This window comes from Ovis aries, chromosome 10 (assembly GCF_016772045.2).
Source record: "Ovis aries strain OAR_USU_Benz2616 breed Rambouillet chromosome 10, ARS-UI_Ramb_v3.0, whole genome shotgun sequence".
NCBI lineage: Eukaryota > Metazoa > Chordata > Mammalia > Artiodactyla > Bovidae > Ovis > Ovis aries.
The window spans coordinates 5464430-5489294 of NC_056063.1; the positions used below are offsets into that span (position 1 = coordinate 5464430).

Here is a 24865-nt window from a genome sequence, read left to right on the forward strand (position 1 = left end):
GTTTTGCTCTACTTAACACAGAAATATTTTTATTATAAAAGGTAATATAAGCTCAATTTCTATGAGGCAATATAATTCAAGGCAATATAAGATCATTTCTATGTTAGCATATACCACCTAGGTACAAGGATCTGATGGTAAAATGTAATCATTTTAGTTTTTTGTACCTTAGGACCATTGTATGGAACCTAACACCTAAGTGGTGCTCACTGAAAAAGAAACAGACATGTTAACCAATAAACGAACAAAATAATGGATAGGACATTTAGTCTATTCTAATAACTCTAAACCACAAAGATCTTAAATATGGAAAAGCAATGCACACTTCTTGATGTAATTTATACTGTCAGAAGAAAAGTAAAATTAAAAGAAAAAAATCAACAGGGGCAGAACATTATGTTGGTCTGTAATTTAGAAGATGCTACTCACTGGGTGTGAACTAGCAGAGATATGGGATGTGTGGTCTAGCTGAGGGAAAAGGCCAACAAACAATTCTAGTTCATAAAGAGCTGAACTTACCTCTTTGTTTCTCCCAGCAGACTACTGTGACTCAGGCACCATTTGGATTTTACTGTTTACTCCCGGGTCATAATTGCCCAAGGAAAACATAGAGTAGCAATTCATAAACATTTGTTTAGTAAGTAGAAAGAGAGGCTTATTATTTTAAGATGCCACAATAAACACGTACTAACTTTAAAATGCCATTTATAAATAGGTGGTTTTATCAGTCATGTAAGCTTATGAGAGGTCTTATAAAAATGACTTTTCTGAAGTCCTTTAGGATCTTGTACCAAAGCATCTTCAAACCAATCATAAATATGAAAAGCCACTAGTATCATAAGGCTCTGACTCCATGGTAAGTATTTGACTATCCAACTTATCAGGCTATCTGAAAGCCTGGTAATGAATTCCCACTGAGTGACATTATTGCTAAATAAGTTTTCCAAAAGCTTATTTTACTGGCAAATAAAGGAATAGCACAAACATTTATGATGTCACAATTGCTTTCCAAAATAATTATGATCAGGGTCCCTGCGGTACACAGTGTATTAGAGAATGCAAGGGAGGGCAACACCACTATTAGTAATAGCTTTTTATTCAGAGTCCTCATTTTCCAGATAGGTCACATTAAACACAGCCATTAAACAATAGCGTTGAGATAAATCCATACAATGTATGCTGCTTTGTTGTTGTCCTTGTTCACCAATCACTGGGTGCAGCTAAGAACCTTATGGAGCAATGGGGCTGATAAACGGGGATAGCCAACCTACGAAACACTGGAGCCAGGAAAGTCAGACTTTATTCAGGTCTCATTCAATTACATTTCGAATCAACACATCTTGATAGCCAAAACTCTCATGTGAATTGATGCTCCGATAAGTGTTGTGTGTTGTCAAAAGAATATAATTAGACAATAATGAGTGGGCATATATTATGCCAAATCTCAGTCTACTTGTTGACCTCAGCAACTTCTACTCCATTAGGCAACAAACAGCTTTTAACCTGGTTCTAATAAAGCATACTGCTCCATCACGACATTACTTTTTTTTCTTTTTTATGGTATCATTTTTTAAATTGAGCAGTACCTAGATCCTTTAAAGGGAAGTCATGTTTTACAAGATCTCAGCTAATTTAGAAAAACAAAACAAGTCAATTTCCCAACCAGGAATTCAATTAATTTATGGAGTAGTGAGCCAATATTTGCATATTGCCTGCAGTAAGGATTAAGTATGCCAGGTTAAGAAATAAAATGAAAGCATTCTTTGAAATTGTGTGATACATCTCTTTTATGTTTACTTTGGTATAGGTACAACTAACACTGATTCTCACTACTTTTAATTTTAATGAAAAGATCTTTTATCATTAACACATTAACATTTAATGGAAACATTGCTTTGTTACCGGTACTTTTTTTAGTTCATCAGTAAACAATTTTTAGAACTTTGACTTTCTTATGAAAAAAATTCTATAGATTCTTTTTTTCTGTGCTTGATACAGTTATTCAAGGACTTAAAAGACAAAGTATTTTTATTTATTTTGAATGTAGGGGATTTTTTTGAGGGGCCAGTAATTGGAGCATATGAATTAAGATAATTTTTCACATTCTGAATTGCGACAAAAACCCCTTGAAATATCACTGCATCACCCCTTGGAGCAAGTTGCTCCCCAAAGGGGTAATTTTGGCATCTCAGAGACTTCCATGGAAGTCAAGCACCAGAGGTCTGTAATAAAGGCATTTGCCAGCCAAATGAATAAAAGCAAGATTCCCTTCAACTCAACTATAAAAGCTTAGAGTCCTGACTGCTGAATTACCACCAACTGGTAAATAAATAATCACTACTAAATACAGATAATGTGTTAAACAGCTAAGGCTAGTAAATCACTGGTGACAGAGAGCCTAAAGGTAATCCCTCACACACTGGCACAACCAATTCTTAAAATCTGATAGTGTTTTAATGTATTCAGACACTTTTAATAAATTGAACAACTGGTTACTCAGCATTAAGAACATTTTAAAAATAAACCCTACTCTCTTTGTTGATTTCATTTACATACTGCCTTAGATTTTACTACTTGGCTATTGTCTAGTAAGAGAGAGGCAACACTTGGTAAGACTAAATGGAAATCAGTTTTCCATCAAATCATAGCTATCAAGCTAAATCAACCTGTAGTCTCCTGGCAAAAAATAACATCATATAACAGAGAGGACACATTTCAGATACATAAATTGTCCAAAATATAGAGAGTCAATTAAGTTTCACATGTACAAGATCCTTTCTTTTCTAATTTAAACATTTATGAATAATAAAAACCAAGAGTAGAGCTTTGGAAAGGCTGTTACTAGGAACCAAATACAGTTCTCAAGAGAATAAGGCTGATGGGAGTTGTCCACTCTTCCCTTTCAAAGAAGTTCTGCAAACGAGGTACAGTCTCAAATCTTGACAGCATTGGACGGAAATCTTTTCAGTTGGATTTTTCGAGGTTTAAAATTACAAAACTGAATTCACCTCTGTGTTTGTTTTTGCTTTTGTTTTTGATATAAGGATTTTATGACATTTACGCTGTTACTACACTGGCTTGGTGGCCAGGAAAGAAGGCACAGAATTCTCCACCAGTTTGCAAATAATGCATTTTTCTGCTCCAGTGCACAAACAGCCTTTATTTAACTCAGCACCACATATTCTAAGGTATGGGCTGGAAACTGTTTGTCATGAAGCTGTAAAATGCCAGAATTTTTAAACGCTGAAGGAAAATGTCAATCAAGGCATTTTCCCATCTGCTGCTGCTTCTGCAAGTGCTAATTTTACTTTTTCCCAATTCCTGAAATTTGAGGTTTCCTAGCCTCATATGGAAGTAAGTTTGAAACTTGCTAAATGTCACAAGGAAAGGTGCAACAAAATGAAGGAAGAGAAGGTGTATTGTTCTCAAAGGACAGCGATAAAAAGAGGCAGAAGAGCACTGAAAAAAAAAAGGCAAACCTTTTGTTAAGACCAAGACCTCTTATAAAACACTACACAATGCAAGTAACCAGTGCTGGTACCACACATGCATTAAAGCATTTTGCATGGTTTTGAAATATAATGGGAACACACATCTTGAACCACTTAGGATACTTTTGAGAACCAATCAACAGTATGATATCTACATAGGCAGAAGCTGCAAGTTATTGAAAAACATGAAGAAGTTTCAGGTATTGGTACAAATGTAATTCTTGTGATTTAGCATGACTTTAATAAAAGCTTCCACAAAGGATTTGCACATAACCGTGACTGACAGATGTATTTTCTGACCTTTCAGTTAGCTCCATCAGCTCACTCAAACACATTTTGAACAGATTATGTACTGTAGTACTTGGTAGACTATACATTAAACAAGAGACTTTGCTCTGAGGCACTGCTTCCAACACTCCATGGGGAAAAGGAAGCAGGAAAAAACAAAACTCATAGAGTTCGACAGCTACTGAGGCAACACTTGCCATTTACAATATAAGCCCAAATATTTTTGCAACACAACTATATATTAATTTAATAAAATACACAATATAGCTCTTATACACTCAACAATTTGGCTCATATGCACTGAATCTGCAATAAATCAATAAAAATATGTCATTTGATGTAAACACATTTAATTTTCTTACATTTGCACATTTAAATGGTCATGTGATTTGTGTATGTCTAAAACATTTTCACGTTCCTGAGCTATTTTAGTGTCCACAAATGAATAAAACATATCAATCATGTTAATTGTCTCTGAATATCAGCACTCAACGGTAACTATTTTTCAGAACTTTTCTAGGGCAAATTTAAAACATATCCATTGTTATGTGTATGTTTGTTGGACACTAAAATGCTAAAGAGGCATTTTAAACCTTTAAATTTACTTCTCCTTTCATGAAGTGAATTAGGCTATGTGTGTGCAGGACAAAATGGAATATATCTTTTTACATTTAACTTTTATACGACATGAGGTGTTTTACAAATGACCCAGTTTTTAATTTTTTTTTCGACTAATGATACGGAATGTTCTCTGTGTTTATATGTGTGGCAGGTAACTTTATACAGAAATGTTTACCACAAATATGTGTTAATGTTTGGTGTAGCTTGGACTACTGCAAGGTCTTTTCGGGACGTTCAGTAGAAGCCTGTGGTGACTGCTAGAAATTCTACCACAGATCAAAAATTATGACCCTGCTTTGACTGGGGTTTATAGGTAAACAGTTAAGTCAGCATAAACCGTGGAGGACAGTCTTAGAGCAATCAGAAAAATTCTTCCATTCTCACTCTGCATACCTTCCTAACAGATTGTCAAAAGGTAACTTGCTTCATCATCCTTTTTTAACTCCTCTCCTTTTTCTTCTTTGTTTGTCTTTCCTCTTTGAGCATCATTAATTCTGTCCTAATATAAGTCTGGTCAGAAAAAACCATCGTTATCTCTGAAAAAGAAATAGCAGTGAAAAGAACGTACTCGTGGGCACTTCAGATGTTCACTAAGAGCCTGAAAGCAGCATCGGTCTTTCTTCATCCCTGTACAATGAGGTTGTCACCAGGAGGGATCACTTTTCAATCAAAAGAAGAAACAGGAAGATGCCAGTGCCTTTTGTTCTTTTTCACTTTCTCACAGCCACAGGGTCATTTCCCCGGCAGTCCTGCAGAAGCTTGTCGATTTCCCTCACAACCTCCTCTGCATCCACCGCCTCTCTGCCCAGATCCTGGCCGGGGTGGTCAAGTTGCTCCAGGACGGTGCCCATCTCGCTGGAATCCCGGCTGGCTCTTGAATGCACATCTGCAAAGACCCTTGCCATCTGCTCAGAAGCCAGGAAGGGAGGGTCTCTTGGTTGCTTGCTGGGGGACAGATACTGACTGTCAGTAGGCAAGTACTGGCTGCTCGCCTCAGCCAGGGCTCCTGGCTTTGCTTCGCAACCATCCAAGGAGCCTTTTGTGGAAGTGCAAGGCTCGATGCAGGCCTTGGTCGGGCTGCTTGATGCTGAAGGGACCTCTTGGAGGAGAGGGCTCAGGGCACGTTTGGCTTTTAAATAAGGTTTCACATTGGCAATGAGAATCGTGTGCTCTCGCTTGTCTTTTCCAAATGTACAAAAAGTCTTTTTCCCAGTGGGATTCACAGTTTCGTAAGTCTCAGTCTCAACATTAGCTTCAACTGTGGGTACAAAGAGATTTGTGCGGTAATCTGCATTTTCAGCCTGATTGGTTGCAGGGAACTGTGGCATCCAGCACCTGTCAGAATGACCAAGCACTCGGCATTCATCTGTGCAATTAACACACTCTTCCGGTTCTGCAAAACAAAAGAAAGACAGCAAAGCCAATCACTAGGGTCGCCTTTACATTTCTACCGAGACTGTGATCCACTCTCCCTGGGTTTGCTTGACCTCTGGTCTCTTAATTAAAAAGAAAAGAAAACAATAATTAAAACATTTCAGGATGGTTGCATAAACCTGCTGGTTGAGACAATGGTTTTATTTAAGTCTATTCTCTAGATATTAACGAATTCCCATAGCCTGGAAAGAAGTAAAAAGTGGCCATTGGAGAATCATTCTCAGTAGAATAGAACATCATTGTAAACTAATCTCCTGGGGATATCAGTTTGTCTTTGTTCTGTATAATCCATCCTGGAAACAGGGAACTTCAAAAAGGATTACCAGGATTAATTTTTCAAATCAAATAACAGTACAGAAACTGAATTGCAAACTTCCATACCAAGTCCTAACCTGATTTTTTTTTTTCATGTTTTATCCCTCTTTTGCTTGTAATTGTTATTTTGGTAACAGTCATGAAATAAAACTTTTCTTTTAAAAGCCTACTTTTCCTACTGAGAGTAACAAATAGAATTTTCTATCCAAATGTGTTATAAACAGTCTTGTCAAAAATGTACATAGTCCTATCATAGTAGATTTGCAGACGGATCACATAATCAGGTTTCCTCACTTCCATCTTTTTTGTTTGTTTTGTTTTTGGTGTAAGTGAAAATGGATTTAGTCAAGAGAAATAGTTCAGAATGAATGACAAATCTTGATTTCCTAAACATTAATGCTCTGGGAGAATTTCACTTCTCTTTCACGATAACATGTAGATAATCTAAATAAACCATTCTTTTAATTATGACTCTTTCAAAGATGCTGAACAAGAAAATATGAAAGAAAATTCCTTCACTATGACAACAGTGCATGAATTCAATATTTTAAGCTATAACTTTGAACTATATCTTCCCAGTTTTCCCTTTCATCAACAAATGATTGTCCTCCTTATGTTTAATGATCCTTTTTAAAACAGGGACTTTTTTTCAGGAGAGGATATTTACAATTTAACTCTATGTGATGGGAATAGAATTCCCTACACATTTGGGAACTCTTGGGATTACCATTTAATTGATGCAAGAGGATCTCTATAATGTATAGTGTCCTATGTGCAAGGGGAAAATCAGCAAATTTAATAGCACTGATACATTTATACAGTTGCATTTAAGTCATATACAAAATCTGTTTATATTTAGAACACATAAATCATTCCTTATCCAAAAAGAAAATAAATAAACCACAACTTAACTTACCTTAAAAGATTTTAGGATAAAATAATTTTCTATGAAACTAAACTCTTAGAAAGGAATCAAGATGGTGTTTTGACAGAACAAAAATTCTATGATATTTCATAGCATGTATCATGCACACAAGAAATGTTAAAAAGAAGTATCTAGGTGGCTTTTCCCTATTTTAATTGTCTTTCTTCTTAAAATACATTTACGTAAGCAGTGAAAAGAATATGTTAAGCTTATTATGTAAAGCAGTCAAGAATGCTGAAATGTAGTCTCAAAGTAAACTATCTACTATGTACTCACAAACTCAAATACTATCTATGATTTGAAAGGTTGTCAGACAGATGGACACAAACAGAAGCAGAAGAAGCTAGGAAATTTTCTGGAAAGCCTCCCTGTGCAGATTTAAAGTAGAGTAAGATTTAAACAATAGGATATCGAAAATGTTTAATATCAGGTGTCTGTTTATGTATTCTGAAAGTAAATCATCAATATTATACCTGTGTCAGTAAGTTTTAGAAAAAAAATACATATCATTTCACTCAACTAATTTTATTCTTCAAAGATCCAGTGAAAAACTTTACCATCCATTTCACTTGGTAATATTTCTGTATCTTTTAGAGTTGTGACTTTTAAAAACTATTTACAACTCATACGTTCTCTTTGAAATACACTAACATAGTTTTTTTTTTCAATATTGAATGGTCTCAGTTTCAGCAATTTGGATAGCCCAGCTCTGAATGAATTTAATATGAATTTAAGAAGAGAGTGAAAAAGATAGAATAATGCAGATGTATGAAAGTATAAATCAACCTTGGATTTGAAACCATCAACATAAACTCTGCAGTTCTACTACCCAACTTCATGTCACAACTGAGGGAGAAAATTTCGAGTACTGATTATGACACATTACATGCTGTTCACCTTGGGATTAGACTGTAATTTTGATAGCAGCCACTACCCTAAGGAAACCACAGCTCTGTGGTTTCCCCAGTTTAGTGGTTATCATGTTACCCTAACATGTGCAAGGTCTCCGTTTGGAAACTGGGTGGAAACAGCCTCACTTTTGGGCTTCCCTGGTGGCTCAGCTGGTAAAGAATCTGCGTTCTATGCAGGAGACCTGGGTTCAATCCTTGGTTTGGGAAGATTCTCTGGAGAAGGGAACCGCTACCCACTCCAGTGTTCTGACCTGAAAAATCCCATGGGCTGTATAGTCCATGGGGTCACAAAGAGTCGGACATGACTGAGCAATAGACTTGATAGCAGCAGTTCACAGATGGTGAAGAAAATTAAATGGACACTTTTGTATAAACAGCAGAAACTGTGAGCATAAAGTGAACTATAATTGCCAAGGGTCAAGTAATTTATAAAAAAGTCAAATTATTTCTGAAATAACACAAATAAATAGATGATTAGGTTGGTACATAAAAGAGACATTGGTAGTAAATAAAGAATGACCAGCTAGACCAAAAAAAGGAAAAAAAAAAAACAAAAACAAAAAACAAAAAACTGACCAGCAAGACAAAAAGAAATAGAGAGGAAAAAAGGAATGCTAAGTGAGAGGAGAGAGAGATGGAGGGAGGAATTAGAGGATTAAGGGAAGAGGAGTCATACTGGGAGGATTTTTCCTATGCACACCTTCTATTATAATTTTTTAAATCCCCTCAATAAACTAAGTGTGTATAATAAAGGATAATAACGTGGAGGATTTTCTCCAGCTCTAGAGCCTTAGAGGTAGATGATAAAACTTATTTCTGTACCGTGGGGAAATGAATTCCAGAATAGATATGTTGAATTATGAACTATAAAAATGAAAAAAGAAACAAGTTACATAGACAGCCACTATTTACAGAGTTTAGATATTTGCATCAAAAAAAAAAAAAAAATGTAGGCATCCTGGACAGAAAATAAACTTAGAGAACTTTGACCCAAGATTCACTTTTTCTTCTGGGCCAATCTGGTATTACAAAGAAATCATTTACCCTATTTTTGTCCTTTCCTCAATATAACATGATAACTCTTTCACAAAATCACCCTTTGCCAAGAAAGATCGGATAATCCAAAAGGTATACAAATGAAAATAAAAACCATATGATTATCTCAATAGATGCAGAGAAGGCCTTTGACAAAATTCAACATCCATTTATGATAAAAACTCTCCAGAAAGCAGGAATAGAAGGAACATACCTCAACATAATCAAAGCTATCTATGACAAACCCACAGCAAACATTATCCTCAATGGTGAAAAACTGAAAGCATTTCCCTAAAGTCAGGAACAAGACAAGGGTGTCCACTTTCACCACTACTATTCAACATAGTTCTGGAAGTTTTGGCCACAGCAATCAGAGCAGAAAAAGAAATAAAAGGAATCCAAGTTGGAAAAGAAGAAGTAAAACTCTCACTGTTTGCAGATGACATGATCCTCTACATGGAAAACCCTAAAGACTCCACCAGAAAATTACTAGAGCTAATCAATGAATATAGTAAAGTTGCAGAATATAAAATCAACACACAGAAATCCCTTGCATTCCTATACACTAATAATGAGAAAGTAGAAAAAGAAATTAAGGAAACAATTCCATTCACCATTGCAACGAAATGAATAAAATACTTAGGAATATATCTACCTAGAGAAACTAAAGACCCATATATAGAAAACTATAAAACACTGATGAAAGAAATCAAAGAGGACACTAATAGATGGAGAAATATACCATGTTCATGGATCGGAAGAACCAATATAGTGAAAATGAGTATACTACCCAAAGCAATTTACAAATTCAATGCAATCCGTATCAAGCTACCAGCCATATTTTTCACAGAACTAGAACAAATAATTTCAAGATTTGTATGGAAATACAAAAACCTCGAATTGCCAAAGCAATTTTGAGAAATAAGAATGGAACTGGAGGGATCAACTTGCCTGACTTCAGGCTCTACTACAAAGCCACAGTCATCAAGACAGTATGGTACTGGCACAAAGACAGACATATAGATCAATGGAACAAAATAGAAAGCCCAGAGATAAATCCACACACATATGGACACCTTATTTTTGACAAAGGAGGCAAGAATATACAATGGAGTAAAGACAATCTCTTTAACAAGTGGTGCTGGGAAAACTGGTCAACCACTTGTAAAAGAATGAAACTAGATCACTTTCTAACACCGCACACAAAAATAAACTCATAATGGATTAAAGATCTAAAGGTAAGACCAGAAACTATAAAACTCCTAGAGGAGAACATAGGCAAAACACTCTCAGACATAAATCACAGCAGGATCCTCTATGATCCACCTCCCAGAATTCTGGAAATAAAAGCAAAAATAAACAAATGGGATCTAATTAAAATTAAAAGCTTCTGCACAACAAAGGAAAATATAAGCAAGGTGAAAAGACAGCCTTCTGAATGGGAGAAAATAATAGCAAATGAAGCAACTGACAAACAACTAATCTCAAAAATATACAAGCAACTTATGCAGCTCAATTCCAGAAAAATAAACGACCCAATCAAAAAATGGGCCAAATAACTAAATAGACATTTCTCCAAAGAAGACATATGGATGGCTAACAAACACATGAAAAGATGCTCAACATCACTCATTATTAGAGAAATGCAAATCAAAACCACAATGAGGTACCACTTCACACCAGTCAGAATGGCTGCGACCCAAAAATCTGCAAGCAATAAATACTGGAGAGGGTGTGGAGAAAAGAGAACCCTCCTACACTGTTGGTGGGAATGCAAACTAGTACAGCCACTATGGAGAACAGTGTGGAGATTCCTTTAAAAATTGCAAATAGAACTACCTTATGACCCAGCAATCCCACTGCTGGGCATACACACCAAGGAAACCAGAATGGAAAGAGACACATGTACCCCAATGCTCATCACAGCACTGTTTATAATAGCCAGGACATGGAAACAACCTAGATGTCCATCAGCAGATGAATGCATAAGAAAGCTGTGGTACATATACACAATGGAGTATTACTCAGCCGTTAAAAAGAATTCATTTGAATCAGTTCTGATGAGATGGATGAAACTGGAGCCGATTATACAGAGTGAAGTAAGCCAGAAAGAAAAACACCAATACAGTATACTAACACATATATATGGAATTTAGAAAGATGGCAATGACGACCCTGTATGCAAGACAGGAAAAAAGACACAGATGTGTGTAACGGACTTTTGGACTCAGAGGGAGAAGGAGAGGGTGGGATGATTTGGGAGATTGGCATTCTAACATGCATACTATCATGTAAGAATGGAATCGCCAGTCTATGTCTGATGCAGAATACAGCATGCTTGGGGCTGGTGCATGGGGATGACCCAGAGAGATGTTATGGGGAGGGAGGTGGGAGGGGGTTCATGTTTGGGAATGCATGTAAGAATTAAAGATTTTTAAAATTAAAAAATAAATAAATAAATAAATGCCACATTAAAAAAAAGAGAGAGAGAGAGTAACCGAGAAGTAAACATGTTTCTATTGCAAAGTGAAAACAACTCTGAAGTCCAATCGCTGGAAATATGGGCAGTTCTGTCTGTAGAGCAAGTTTACAGCGTCTAATCTTTTAAATGAATAATTATCTGAAGGACTGTGTGACATCTGCAGAATTTAAATTCTTGTTTACTATTAAGAATCACTTTCTATACTACTATGGACTTCCCTAGTGGCTCAGATGGTAAAGGATCTACCTGCAGTGCAGGAGAACTGGGTTCAATCCCTGGATTGGGAAGATCCCCTGGAGAAGGGAAAGGCTATCCACTTTAGTATTCTTGCCTGGAGAATTTCATGCACAGAGGAGTCTAGTGGGCTACAGTCCATGAGGTCACAAAGAATTGGAAATGGCTGAGCAAGTAGCACTTTCTTTACCACTATAATCACATTTGCTATTATATAAGATCCCAAGGGGAGGGATCTAAACATAGTCATCTTAATTAGGTCAGTTTTAATGTATATTATTTTTTTTTTGCAAAAGATATAGTCACTCCAATTACTAGAAGTACTTGCAATTCAGCTGCCACCATAAACTACACACACAGACACACACACGCATACAAATCTCTATTTGTATGTGTGTAATAAAATGAGCTTACTCCAGCAGATAGTCCAAACAAAATTTTAAAACTCAAATGCATTTCCAATGTATTCCTAAAAATTAAAAATCAGTAACTACCATAAAAGAAATACAGATGAATGAATAAAATGGACAGAAAAGTTATATATTAGTAATATAAAAGTTATATATTAGTATTATAAAAGTTATGTATTAGTAATATAAAAGATATATATCTATAAGCATATATATGAACATTTTTATAACTTACAAAACTTTATATATAATTTACATGCATAAATCTTTTTATTTAAAATCACCAATAAACAATATTTTAATCTTTCTCTTTTCCCTTCAACTGAGTGTGAAATCTCTGACTGAATAAACAACTTGACTACTGATTTTAAAATTTTATATAATTCAAATTGATTTAGAAATAAAGATGCTTGAAATTTGCATGTTCACACTGGCTGACAAATCTGAAAGCTCTTTCGATCTTTTTTTAAACCTAGACTAAGCTGTTTAACAACTTAATCTTAAAGATATTAGGCAAGCAATCATTTTCTGCCAAAATATACCTTCAAAGGAACAGTCGCTGTGAAAGTTACATATGTGTGAGGAAAAAAGATTTAGGTAATACATGAAATTATCTGTTCCCAAAGTATTGGATTTTAGCAATCTTCCACAAAGGTTACCAGAACTTAATGTTCATAATGTGATCTTAACACTGTGATGTCACTACATCATTTAGAGCGCACAGCCATTTCAAGATGGGGAAGAGGTGTCAACAATCGCTATGTATAAGACTAAACTTTGAAGTCAAAACACTATTTAAGCCAGCAAGGATTATTAAAGATTAAGGGGCATATGTTGAATATAGTTATTTTGGTAAAAGTCAGAGGAAAAAAATACTTGCGTATTGTGACTCTATAGTGCTCACCGCAAAGGAAACATGTTAAGGAACCAGTCCATAAAATTTCTTCCTTCAGAGTAAATCTATCTCTTTATTTTAATCTGTATCACTCAAGAAGTAAATTATAAAATAAGCTTATTTTCCCTGTCTTCAAAGCATTATACCACACTGCCCAAAGAGAGATATTAGCAACTAATTTGTTAACACTTAGGGAAATATTAGAAAACATAAAAGGGTTTCCTCCCCTTAGTTTCAGCTTTGCCTGCTGCCTCTGGATCCCACATATTTGTACATCTGAAAACATGCATATTATTTCTGGAATAGGAGTCTCACATATGCATCTGATTTATTTTTTATAATGATAAAATAAAGTCTCTGTCATAGAAATCTGAAAACCAAAATCCATAAATCAGAACATTAAGTAAGGAAGCTCTGAAGGGCTGTGGTTGTGGGGGAAGGCCATTTGAAAGAGTTTTCTGTGCTTCATGACTGTCAACAGAATAGTTTTATTTCTGTTTTGTAAATAGCTTTAAATAGGAAAAGTGCTTCTTCTGTTAGTGTCGTGGTTGCTCCTGTTTCTAACAGCATCTTAAAATTAAAATTGTTTCCAAGTAGACAACTCTATAAATGGAAGTTCATTTTTCATTTGTTCTCAGTTTTCTTTTTTATTTCTAGTTTACCTTCTTTCGAAGGTGGCTGAGATGGTAAAGCGTCTGCCTGCAAGGCGGGTGACCTGGGTTCTACCCCTGGGTCGGGAAGATCCCCTGGAGAAGGAAATGGCAACCCACTCCAGTATTCTTGACTGGAAAATCCCATGGATGGAGAAACCTGATGGGCTACAGTCCAAGGGTCACAAAGAACTGGACAGGACTGAGAGACTTCACTTCTTACTTGACCTTCTTTCACCAATGTAAGCTTTTATAACAACTAATCAGTTGTCTGGGAAAGTAAGGAGCTGGCACCCATCTATATTTGTGGCTGGCCCAAGTGTTCTGAAGATGAACTCTGCAGAATCTAAACTGACCTCTCTCACAGATTATCTGCCAGTAAACAATGACAAAACAGAACCTGAGACAGACAGTTCACATATACCAGTTTTCTACTGAAAGTTTTTAATGATGTAACCACATCTTGCTTTGCTGTTTTTTTCTTTCTTCAGCACAAACACACATACACACACACACACATACACAAAATTTCACACAAGCAAGCACACTACTCTATGAACACAACAAATTACAATTAATCCAAATACATTCCAACAGAAAAAACACCAACACTAAAATACAAATACTGAATACCAATACAAAACACCAATACTAACTAAAATTCTAGTCAGAAAACAGTTCAATAACCTCAAATAAAATGTATCTTTCAGTAAATTGATACAATTCATAACATCCTGTGAACTGACAGCTTTCTACCATAAACCGTTCTCTCCTTTTTTGACAATGTTGATGATTATCCACTTATTTCCCTTTACCATCCTGTAAACTCCTTACACTTTTACAATGATAAGGTGAGTCATTCCATATAAATAGCACTTTAACAATCTATTCATTTGATTATTTTCATTTATGATTTCTATGTTCCATTTACTAGCACATTAGTTAAAAATAAACCTTCTGATTTCCCTCTATCTAACTATGAAGGGGCTAAAAATTCTACTTTGAATATTATTTCTCAAGACTGCTTTGGAAAGTTGTCTCAAAACATCTTTCTCTGTGTCGGGGGAAAAGAACGAGTATCCTAATAATTTTATCACACTTTTTTTTCTGCTAGTGTTCACATGACTGCCAGGATTAATTTTAGCACAATTTTTAATACGCTTGGTGTATCTCTTATGCACGGAAGAAAAGGGAAAAATGTGGCATCAGAGAACAGTCACTTTTCTTTATCTAAGTGATCTTTCATCCATTGCCTTGTATTTCCCGTGTTTCTCACTTGTGCACAATGATCTAGGTTGTTCTACTCATCAAATAACAATACACAAATACATAGATGTGGGATGTGTTTTTGTTTCTTTTACTTTTTAATGTAAGATCATGTATTTTATTACAACATGCTCATTTGCTCATTTCCTGAGGATGCTTGTTACATTTTGCCAGTGATATCATGATATAACATTGTGTATAGACTCCAGGAATTAAATTGTTTCCTAATAATTGGCCATAAGCGATCAGGATTTAGGAACATAGTTTACAAAATAAAAATACTATGAGATAAACATATATTTTAGGTGGGTGCACTGCCAATTTGGCTTCCAGATTTTACCTCAGTTGTGAAATGCCATTCATCTGCTTTTGATAGGCAGAGAGCACATTTTGAAGAGGAAGTTGGCATAATGCTATCAAATAGTCAAACCGCGATAGCTTTGAAGTACCAGTCCTCCGGTGAGCACTTGCATCACACAATGTTTCAGAATGTATTGTCCTGGCTTCATTCAGATACCAGAAACCACTGATCTATATCACATTCAACGGAATCCAATTGCAACTGGGTCTCTGGAGTGCCTGGAGCATTCATATTTACTATTCAAGGCACCTGCACACCTTCAAGGATGGTTTCGAGTGTTTGTGACCCTTTGGACATAATAATAGGTCTCCCAGAATGAATTTTCTGGTATAAATGTTGACAATCACAGATAATGCTCTGAGATGAAGAAAAAAGAAATTAAAGGGGAACATAAATTAAGGGATAAAAGCAAAAGAATTTTATTTCCTTATAGGAAATTTAATATGGAAGCACCAGAAATTAAAAAACAAAAAATGAGAGTCTAGACCATGCATCAGGAACCAATGTGACTGTGTCTTGTGGCACACTGTTCTGAAATTAACTTTCAAAACATAGCTGCTCCCCTCCCCTGATCCCATACTGCAGATGCAGTCATCACCTGGGGCAGAAGCAGAACCCTGGAAGTGAAGTTACAGATAAATGGGGCCATCTCTTTCTTAACAGGTACCCTGAGGAGAACTGACTCTGAAGCTCAATTCTATAGTAACTGGAACAAGGTGGGTTTTGTTTGTTTGTTTGTTTTTTGCTTTTGGTTTTGAATAAAGGACTCTGACATGACCTCACAAGGGAAAACAATACAACTCAAATGCTCCACAAGAATAAAGACAGATCAAATTCAATGAGAGTAGTAGATGTGTGTGATTCAGCAGTTTAAAAAAAAAAAGTATATTCAATCATTCATAAGGTAAGAATGAACTAAACACCAACTTTGTGCATTGGAAGTTTCTAAGCAAAGGCATCTTCGTTAGAATTTTGTGGAATAGGTGTTATGTCAAGAAAAGCTGTGTGCTAAATGAACTCATATTTATCCACCTCTAAAATTCACCAATCTGGAAGGCTGAATCTTTTCACCAAGGAGTTTACACTTTGACTGGAAGCTAGAAACTTGATTTGAAATTAGGATAGGAAAAATAATTCATGAGCAATTATAATTTAAACTATGTTATAGGAAGACATATATGTTATAGGAAGACAAGACTCTTGAGAGTCCCTTGGACTGCAAGGAGATCCAACAAGTCCATCCTAAAGGAGATCAGTCCTGGGTGTTCATTGGAAGGACTGATACTGAAGCTCAAACTCCAATACTTTGGCCACCTGAAGAGAAGAGCTGGCTCACTGGAAAAGACCCTAATGCTGGGAGGGATTGGGGGCAGGAGGAGAAGGGGACAAGAGAGGATGAGATGGTTGGAAGGCATCACCGACTCAATGGACATGAGTTTGGGTGAACTCTGGGAATTGGTGATGGATAGGGAGGCCTGGAGTACTGCAGTTCATGGGCTCTAAGAGTCAGACATGACTGAGCGACCGAACTGACTGAACTGATTGGAAAACAAACGACAGAAATGCAGAGAAAAGCATAGACTATAATATTGTGAAAGGCTTTGTACAAGAGATAGTGCTTGATCTGCAGCTCCAAAGATGATCATGGTTTCAACAGACGGTGGAGAGCAGGGAGAGGGTGATCTAGGTAAAGAGAGCAGAACGTGCAACAGTCAACACAGAGAAATGTGCGCTTCATGGGATAATGAGAGACCAGCTGCATAGGTGGAAGGACATAGACTGTAATACCAAAAATAAAATTACATAGGAAAAATTGGCTAGAATTTAAAAGAAAGTGGCAAAGCTGTGAATAAAGGACCAAATTTAGTGCAGCAGGCCATGGAGCACTAATGTACGTATCTGAGCAGTTTACTGCATGGATCGGAAGATTTCTAAAATACTTAGGAGCTCGATTGGAAAACTCCTGAGCAACACTTATGAATATAAAAAATTGGGATGGCCAGAGGGCAAGTAGTACTCAAATCAACACTATTTCTGGAAACAAATATATATCGTTTTGGCTGCAACCAGGATATGTTTCCAACAGAGCACCAAGGACCTGGCATGACTCTGGCACCATCATTCCAACTCCAGGGCTACCCCAATCTGCTTACATCCCACTTCTAAACTAAAGAAAGCCTTAATGTGTTATGAGTCAACAGATATTTATATTAACAACATAAATCCTGCATTTCATAATTCTGACTTAGAAAAATATCTTTTCCTTCCCACATCTACTTTATCTCTCTTCCTGCTTTCTCAAATTTGCTGTTATTATTTAGTTCAGTTCTTTCGCTCAGTCGTGTCTGACTCTGTGATCCCATAGACTGCAGCACGTCAGGCCTCCCTGTCCATCACCAGCTCCTGGAGTTTACTCAAACTCATGCCCATTGAGTTGGTGATGCCATCCAACCATCTCATCCTTTGTAGTCACCTTCTCCTCCCACCTTCAATCTTTCCCAGCATCAGAGTCTTTTCCAATAAGTCGGTTTTTCTCACCAGGTGGCCAAAGTATTGGAGTTTCAGCTTCAGCATCAATCCTCCCAGTGAATATTCAGGACTGATTTCCTTTAGGATTGACTGGTGATTTCCTTGTAGTCCAAGGGATTTCTCCAACACCACAGTTCAAAAGCATCAATACTTCAGCACTCAGCTTTCTTTATAGTCCAACTCTCACATCCATATATGACTATTGGAAAAACCATAGCTTTGAATAGGTGGACCTTTGTTGGTAAAGTAATGTCTCTGCTTTTTAATATGCTCTCTAGGATGGTCTTAGCTTTTCTTCCAAGGAGCAAGTGTCTTTTAATTTCACGGCTGCAGTCACCATCTGCAGTGATTTTGGAGCCCAAAAATATTAAGTCTGTCACTGTTTCCATTGTTTCCCCATTTATTTGCCATGAAGTGGTAGGACTGGATGCCATTATCTTAGTTTTCTGAATGTTGAGTTTTAAGCCAACTTTTTCACTCTTCTCTTCCACTTTCATCAAGAGGCTCTTTAGTTCTTCTTCACTTTTTTGCCATAAAGGTGGTGTCATCTGCATATCTGAGGTTATTGATATTTCTCCCTGCAATCTTGATTCCAGCTTGTGCTTTGTCCAGCCTGGCATTTTACTTGATGTACTCTGCATATAAGTTAAATAAGCAAGGTGACAATATACAGCCTTGATATACTCCTTTCCCAATTTGGAACCAGTCTGTTGTTCCATGTCCAGTTCTAACTGCTATTTATTAACCAACCATAAGATTGCATATGATCCCATATCAAGAAGACTAAATATTCTGGAAGGTCAGAAGATGGAAGGACTAGAAGAAATAAGATCATTATAGGTATCTAGGAGAGAAGTAATAATACTCCAACAAGGTAAGGAAAATGTTACAAATGAAGCAGATGTTAAATGTCTAAAACTTTTCAAAATTTATTCTGGCTACTTAGAAAATAAATAATGAAAATTTCTGAAAATATTTTCCAAAATACATTTCTCTTTTGGACAAAGATAATGACTCAATTTTCCTATTGTATTATTTTTTAAGCATTACTCCATGCCTCTTATATTTTAATCTATTTGCCTCATTGAGTTCCCTATACTCCTTGAGGATCAAGACTCTGAGGTCCTGGTATATTCTTTCACTCTCTATTCTTTAAAAACACACTCAACAGTCTCACTTCTGAATTTTAACAAAATGCTACCATGGATATAAAGGAAGATTAAATTGAAAAAGTATCAAATACTATTGGCTGTCTATAATACAAATGACCACTCCTTACAAATTACTCAGCTCATTTATGAGAATGTAATGTCAGTTTTCAGAACAATCCCAGGACCTAACAAAATTATGTATAATAGCTCTCTTCTGCTATGAGATACACAGTACTTAAAGTAACATCAGATCTGTTAAATACATATTTATATAAAATTCCAAAGGTCTCTATTTATTATTGAGAATTATCTTATTATTATTGGCACCATTTTCAATCCTATAAGCAAATCCTACCTGACATATATGCACTGAAACATGGAAGTCAGAATATTTTCCACTTAAGATAATTTTTTAAACTAGCGATACTGTTATTGACATTAAAATCTATATTTAAATAATCATCTCTTTAAATTTTAAATTACAAAAACAGTGAGTATTCTACAAAAACCTACATGTCAGCATCTATAAGTTTTCTTCTCTCCTATGTTCTCCTTTTGTCTTTTTTTTTTTTTTTTTCCTACTGCATGGTTGGATCAAATGTACCAGTTTCTCTTTTTTGATTTAAGGTGGATGCCTCAGTGTTTTATGGTGTATCTGATAGCTTCCATCAACATGAATTAATTAATAAGTCCTTGTAATGTTAGATTCTTAAAAGGGTTAATGCAACTTCCAAAATTCCTGATTTATATGCAGTGAGAAACCTACACTCTGGCATGCAGTAGTTAGTAAAAGCTGTTTGGTTTACAAGGACAAATTTAAATTTCTAGCAACTTAAATAATACTGTGAATTTCAGACCCAAGACTATTCAAATATACTACGATGGAAGAGACATTTTCCTTCTGTTTTATCACCTGTGTAACTAACCGTATCTCTGATAATGACACCACTGTTGATGACATGGATGAATACATCTAAAATTCAAGTCGTTCTCCTAGCAAAGTGGTAATTCTGCAAAGAAAGTCAATGAAAACATGCATGTTAAGCCAAACTCTTTGTAAGAAGCAAGCAAGATCGTCTTTGTAGTGTTTTTCTCTCCTGCCTGCTATCTGATTTCTGTTCAGATGAACACCTATTTACCAGTGTAAGTCTCACTGTTCATTGTTTCTATCATTGGTTTGTTTTTAATTGCTAGAGACAAATAAACAGAATTGGTATCATTTTTAACATTCTCAGAAAACAGTTAACTCAGATGCAACTAATCCTCTCCTACTTATTATTTAGTAATCAATGCCTGACAGTAGGATTTGGGCGCCCCAGAAGGTGGATTTTTTAAAAAAGATTTTAATACTGTTATATTTTAATGATGTTCTGATCTCCAAAAGCTATTCATTAAATTCTCAGAACTCTACTCTAGAGATAGAACTAAAGTTTCAATTTGGTTACCTTCAATTAGGTGGACATAGTTCCAAAAGAACAGATGAGGGTCTTGTTTAGGTCAATATTTTTTAAAATGTAATTTTTAAAAATAAATAAGTAATAAAAAACATGTTTTCTTTTAAGATTTAAAACTGGTGAAAATAGATGAAACTATGATTATCAATATATATAATTCCTATAAAATTACTTATTACAATCATTTAAAATAAATTGAATCTAAATATCCTCAATATGAATGTATCTAGATGCACAAATGACAATAAATATGTATTTTCACCAAAAAAGCGTACTATTAGAGAAATCTTTCTGAGAGAACTATTAAACTTGACAACGAGTCAAGGTAGATTCAGAAAAACAAACAGGTCTTTTGAATCAAAACAATTTGGCCCTCATCATACTAAAACAACTCCTACCACGAAGGTGCTAATACTACCGCTATAATTGCTACTATTATTATAGTTCAAAACATATAAACAGTAGGAAATGAGACAGTGACATTTTAATTGACATTTTAAATAAACCCTGTTCTCAGAATTACATCTCTAAAATCATTAAGTTAGTTCTTATTACCTTTATTATAACTGCAAGTTTACAAAGCTGGTGTTTTTTTACTCTGTAAGAGTAGGTAACCCCAAGAATGAATATATAAGCAAAGTCAATATACTCATATCCATGTTCTAGAGTAAATATACATAAATGCATGTTATCATGGGTTTTACTGGCAATAAGAGGCCATTTTTCTAGTAATAGCTTTAACATTTTGTAATCATTAAAACAGACTGAAGCAAAGATATCAGGGACAAAAGTATGAAACTCACATACAGAAAGAGAGGATACAGGGTCTTCTGGGTCACCCTGATATGTAATGAAACCGAGTGTCAAAACACTATTGGAAAAAGCTATTCTGTATCAGAACAAAGATTAAAACATGTTTTAAAAGGATATGAATATATGCACACATAATGCAGTATAAACATCAAAAGGTGTCTGTAGTGGTGTTTTAGGTACTTTTTTATCTTGGAGAGCATTTTCTGGTGTTTAATTAATAATCAACTAAACCCAAAGCATAGAACAGATGATAAACTTAAAGTGCCTGAGTAATAATAACAGGGAAATAACTGTAAGTATATGAGAACTTATTTTATTTTCAGACCCATAATCTAAGCAAATCTAAAAGGAAATCCATATTAAAATCATAGGAGAAATTCATAGAGACAGTCTTTTTTAAATTGAGCATACTATATTTGAGCTTTTCCCTTTAAAAATGCATATGCTCAGTCTCAGAAAGAAGCGATCCTTTGTACTGTCAAAGTCATTTTTGAGTAGCTGCTTAACAATTCCATGGTCATAATGAAAATAGTCATAATCTGAACTACTCAGTTTGTTGTTCAAAGCCCTCCTTAATCTGGCCCAAATACACTTGCTAGATAATTCTATCACAAAAAAAAAAAAGAAAGAAAGAAAGAAAAACAACAACAACAACAACAACAATACCACCACCACCAACAAACAAATTCTAACAAGTCTAATCTGCACACATTCTTTTTCAGCAAATCTCTGTAATCTTTAGGAAATGGCAGCGATTTTGTAACTGAACTCTAACATTCCTTTAGAGCATTATAGGATTTAAGTCAATTGGAAAATGTATTAATACAATCTGTCACTGACACATAGTCAGGAAGATAAACTGTCTGCTCAAAGGAGAGGAAACTTGAATTGAGAAAGCATGACTCTAATCTTAAATGTTTCAGTTCAGTTCAGTCGCTCAGTAGATTTCTACTCTTTGCGACCCCATGGACTGCAGCACGCCAGGCCTTCCTGTCCATCACCAACTCATGGAGTTTAGTCAAACTCATGTCCTTTGAGTCGGTGATGTCATCCAACCATCTCCTCCTCTGTCATCCCCTTCTCCTCCCACCTTCAATCTTTCCCAGCATCAGATTCTTTTCCAGTGAGTCAGCTCTTCACATCAGGTGGCCTAAGTATTGGAGCTTCCGCTTTAGCATCAGTCCTTCCAATGAACACTCAGGGCTGATTTCCTTTAGGATGGACTGGTTAGATCTCCTTGGTGTCCAAGGGACTCAAGAGTCTTCTCCAGCACCACAGTTCAAAAGCACTAATTCTTCAGCGCTTAGCTTTGTTTATAGTCCAACTCTCACATCCATACATGATTACTGAAAAACCCATAGCTTTGACTAGACAGACCTTTGTTGGCAAACTAATGTCTCTGCTTTTTAATAAGCTGTCTAAGTTGGTCATAACTTTCCTTCCAAGGAGCAAGTGTCTTTTAATTTCATGGCTGCAGTCACCATCTGCAGTGATTTTGGAGCCCCACCAAATAAAGTCTGACACTGTTTTCACTGTTTCCCCGTCTATTTGTCATAAAGTGATGGGCCCAGAGGCCATGATCTTAGTTTACTGAATATGGAGTTTTAAGTTAACATTTTCACTCTGCTCTTCCACTTTCATCAAGAGGCTCTTTAGTTCTTCTTCACTTTCTGCTATAAGGTGACTTAAATTTTTAGATGACTTGCTTTCATTTTTGAGGTTCAGATGAGTATGTTTCTCAACCTAATGTTACCTAGTATTAAAATATAAGGTCCAGGCTAAATTAAAACTAAATTTTTCTATTTAACTTGGCAAATTTCTAATAAAATGTTTTAATGTTTACTAACTGAATCAATAAAAATATACATGATCACAAAAGAAAATTATCTAGCTAATTATTATAAATATGATTATAGTGTTAAGTACTGTTACACACTGGGAAACTTCTAAATTAGGAGTATGCAGAAAAATAGAACTTTCCTACCTATTAGGTGGTCATTTTATTATTAAAAACATATATCTGTAAATAATTTTGCATAAAAATTCAAATATAAATGATGTGTTTTGAGATTAAGCATTTCTTTTAAAAGTATGCAGTCTAATGTTAGGTCACTGAACTACTTATTATCCGTAAACATAAGAGCTGTAGCTATAGAAACCACACACTTTCAGGACTTCCCCAGTGGTTCAGTGGTTAAAAATCTGCCTTGCTATGCAAGGGATGTAGGTTCAATTCCTGGTTGGGGAACTAGGATCCCACATGCCAGAGAGTAAATAAGTCTGTGCACTGTAACCAGAGTCTGTGAGTCACAATAAAAGGTCCCTCAGATCTGAGATCTGACACAGCCAAATAAATAAATATTTAAAAAAAGAGAGAAACCACACACTTTGGAGGTAGTAATTTAACAAAAAGAGAGTTATTCTGATTACTGAATAACTTACATATATATGATGATTCTATTACATATAATAATTGTAGTATAATAATAAAGGAAATATATATATTCTATGTAAAAGTAGAAAAGATTGCATTCAGTGAGCTCCAATAGTTGAGTTCTAAACTGAAGAATTTTATACTAGCTTCACTATTTTGATACTTTAAAAGAACTATATAAGTTAGAAAGAGTAAGATAACCCCAATATGTCTGATAATAATAAAAAAATAAATACAACTGAAAAGCAATTGTGCATACCATTATGCATGCACCCTTTGTACACACAATAAAGGAACGCATTCCTGTATCAGATGGAAATGAATGGGAGAAACCTTGCTTAAGGGCGCAAATCTTCAAGAATCATTTAGTGAATATTAAACAAAAACGGTCTAATCCAAGTAACATCACCTACTGGTTTTCCTGGTGCTCAGTCACAGTGCCCAGATGGCTGCATGTTTCAAGCTGGAAGCTGGCCATGGAAAGCACAGTTGCGTACGCACACATACAGTCACAGGGAGCACACCCACATACATGAACAGAAAGTGGGTCTCAGATTGAGACAGAAAGATTTTAAGAATATACAAAGTAACAAACAGAAATGTACATTTTACAAACTGAACTGCTGTATGGGTATAAATATTATCTTTGATTCAATTTTCACAGAATTGGAAAATAAAACTCTTTTACCTAAGTGGATAGCAATTTAATGAATGTGAAATCACAACTATTTAAGGGTAATAAAAAAGACTTTTTATAGACATGTGTATGTGTGTGTGTGAGAGAGAGAGTATGTCTGCACATCTACATTGTCAAACTTTCCAGTTCACCCTCCAAAATCAGGAACAAATATAACCTTTTGACTCTATAGTTTTGTGCCTAAGGTCTTTTTTATATTTTCTCTCCAAACTCCATTCATTTCCATGCAAAAATGATGCAATCTTTTTTCTGGCATCAGTCAAGCTACACAAATAAATACAACAGTGATAGTTAGACTGCTATAACATACACATATATTTTTCAAGCACAGCTATATATATATATATATATATATATACATATGTATAAAAATCTGTATTAGTGTGATGTGTAAACATTTTACAAGGTAAGATGTAAAGGAGCCTTTAAAGCATTTCTACAAAATAACACTTATCTAATACAAAATGAA

The 24865-nt window shown here is 35.4% G+C and overlaps 1 protein-coding gene across 2 annotated transcripts in view; it reads right to left on the bottom strand.

Moving 5' to 3' along the window:
• Positions 1–1078: 1078 nt before the first annotated feature.
• Positions 1079–24865, bottom strand: part of PCDH17 (protocadherin 17) — a 113543-nt gene continuing 89756 nt past the window's right edge. For both annotated transcript variants that reach the window (XM_042254620.1, XM_004012040.4), the window contains exon 4: positions 1079–5793. In XM_042254620.1, coding sequence (XP_042110554.1) covers positions 5111–5793 — 683 coding nt within the window. In that variant the 3' untranslated portion in view covers positions 1079–5110. The remainder of the gene's footprint in view (positions 5794–24865) is intronic.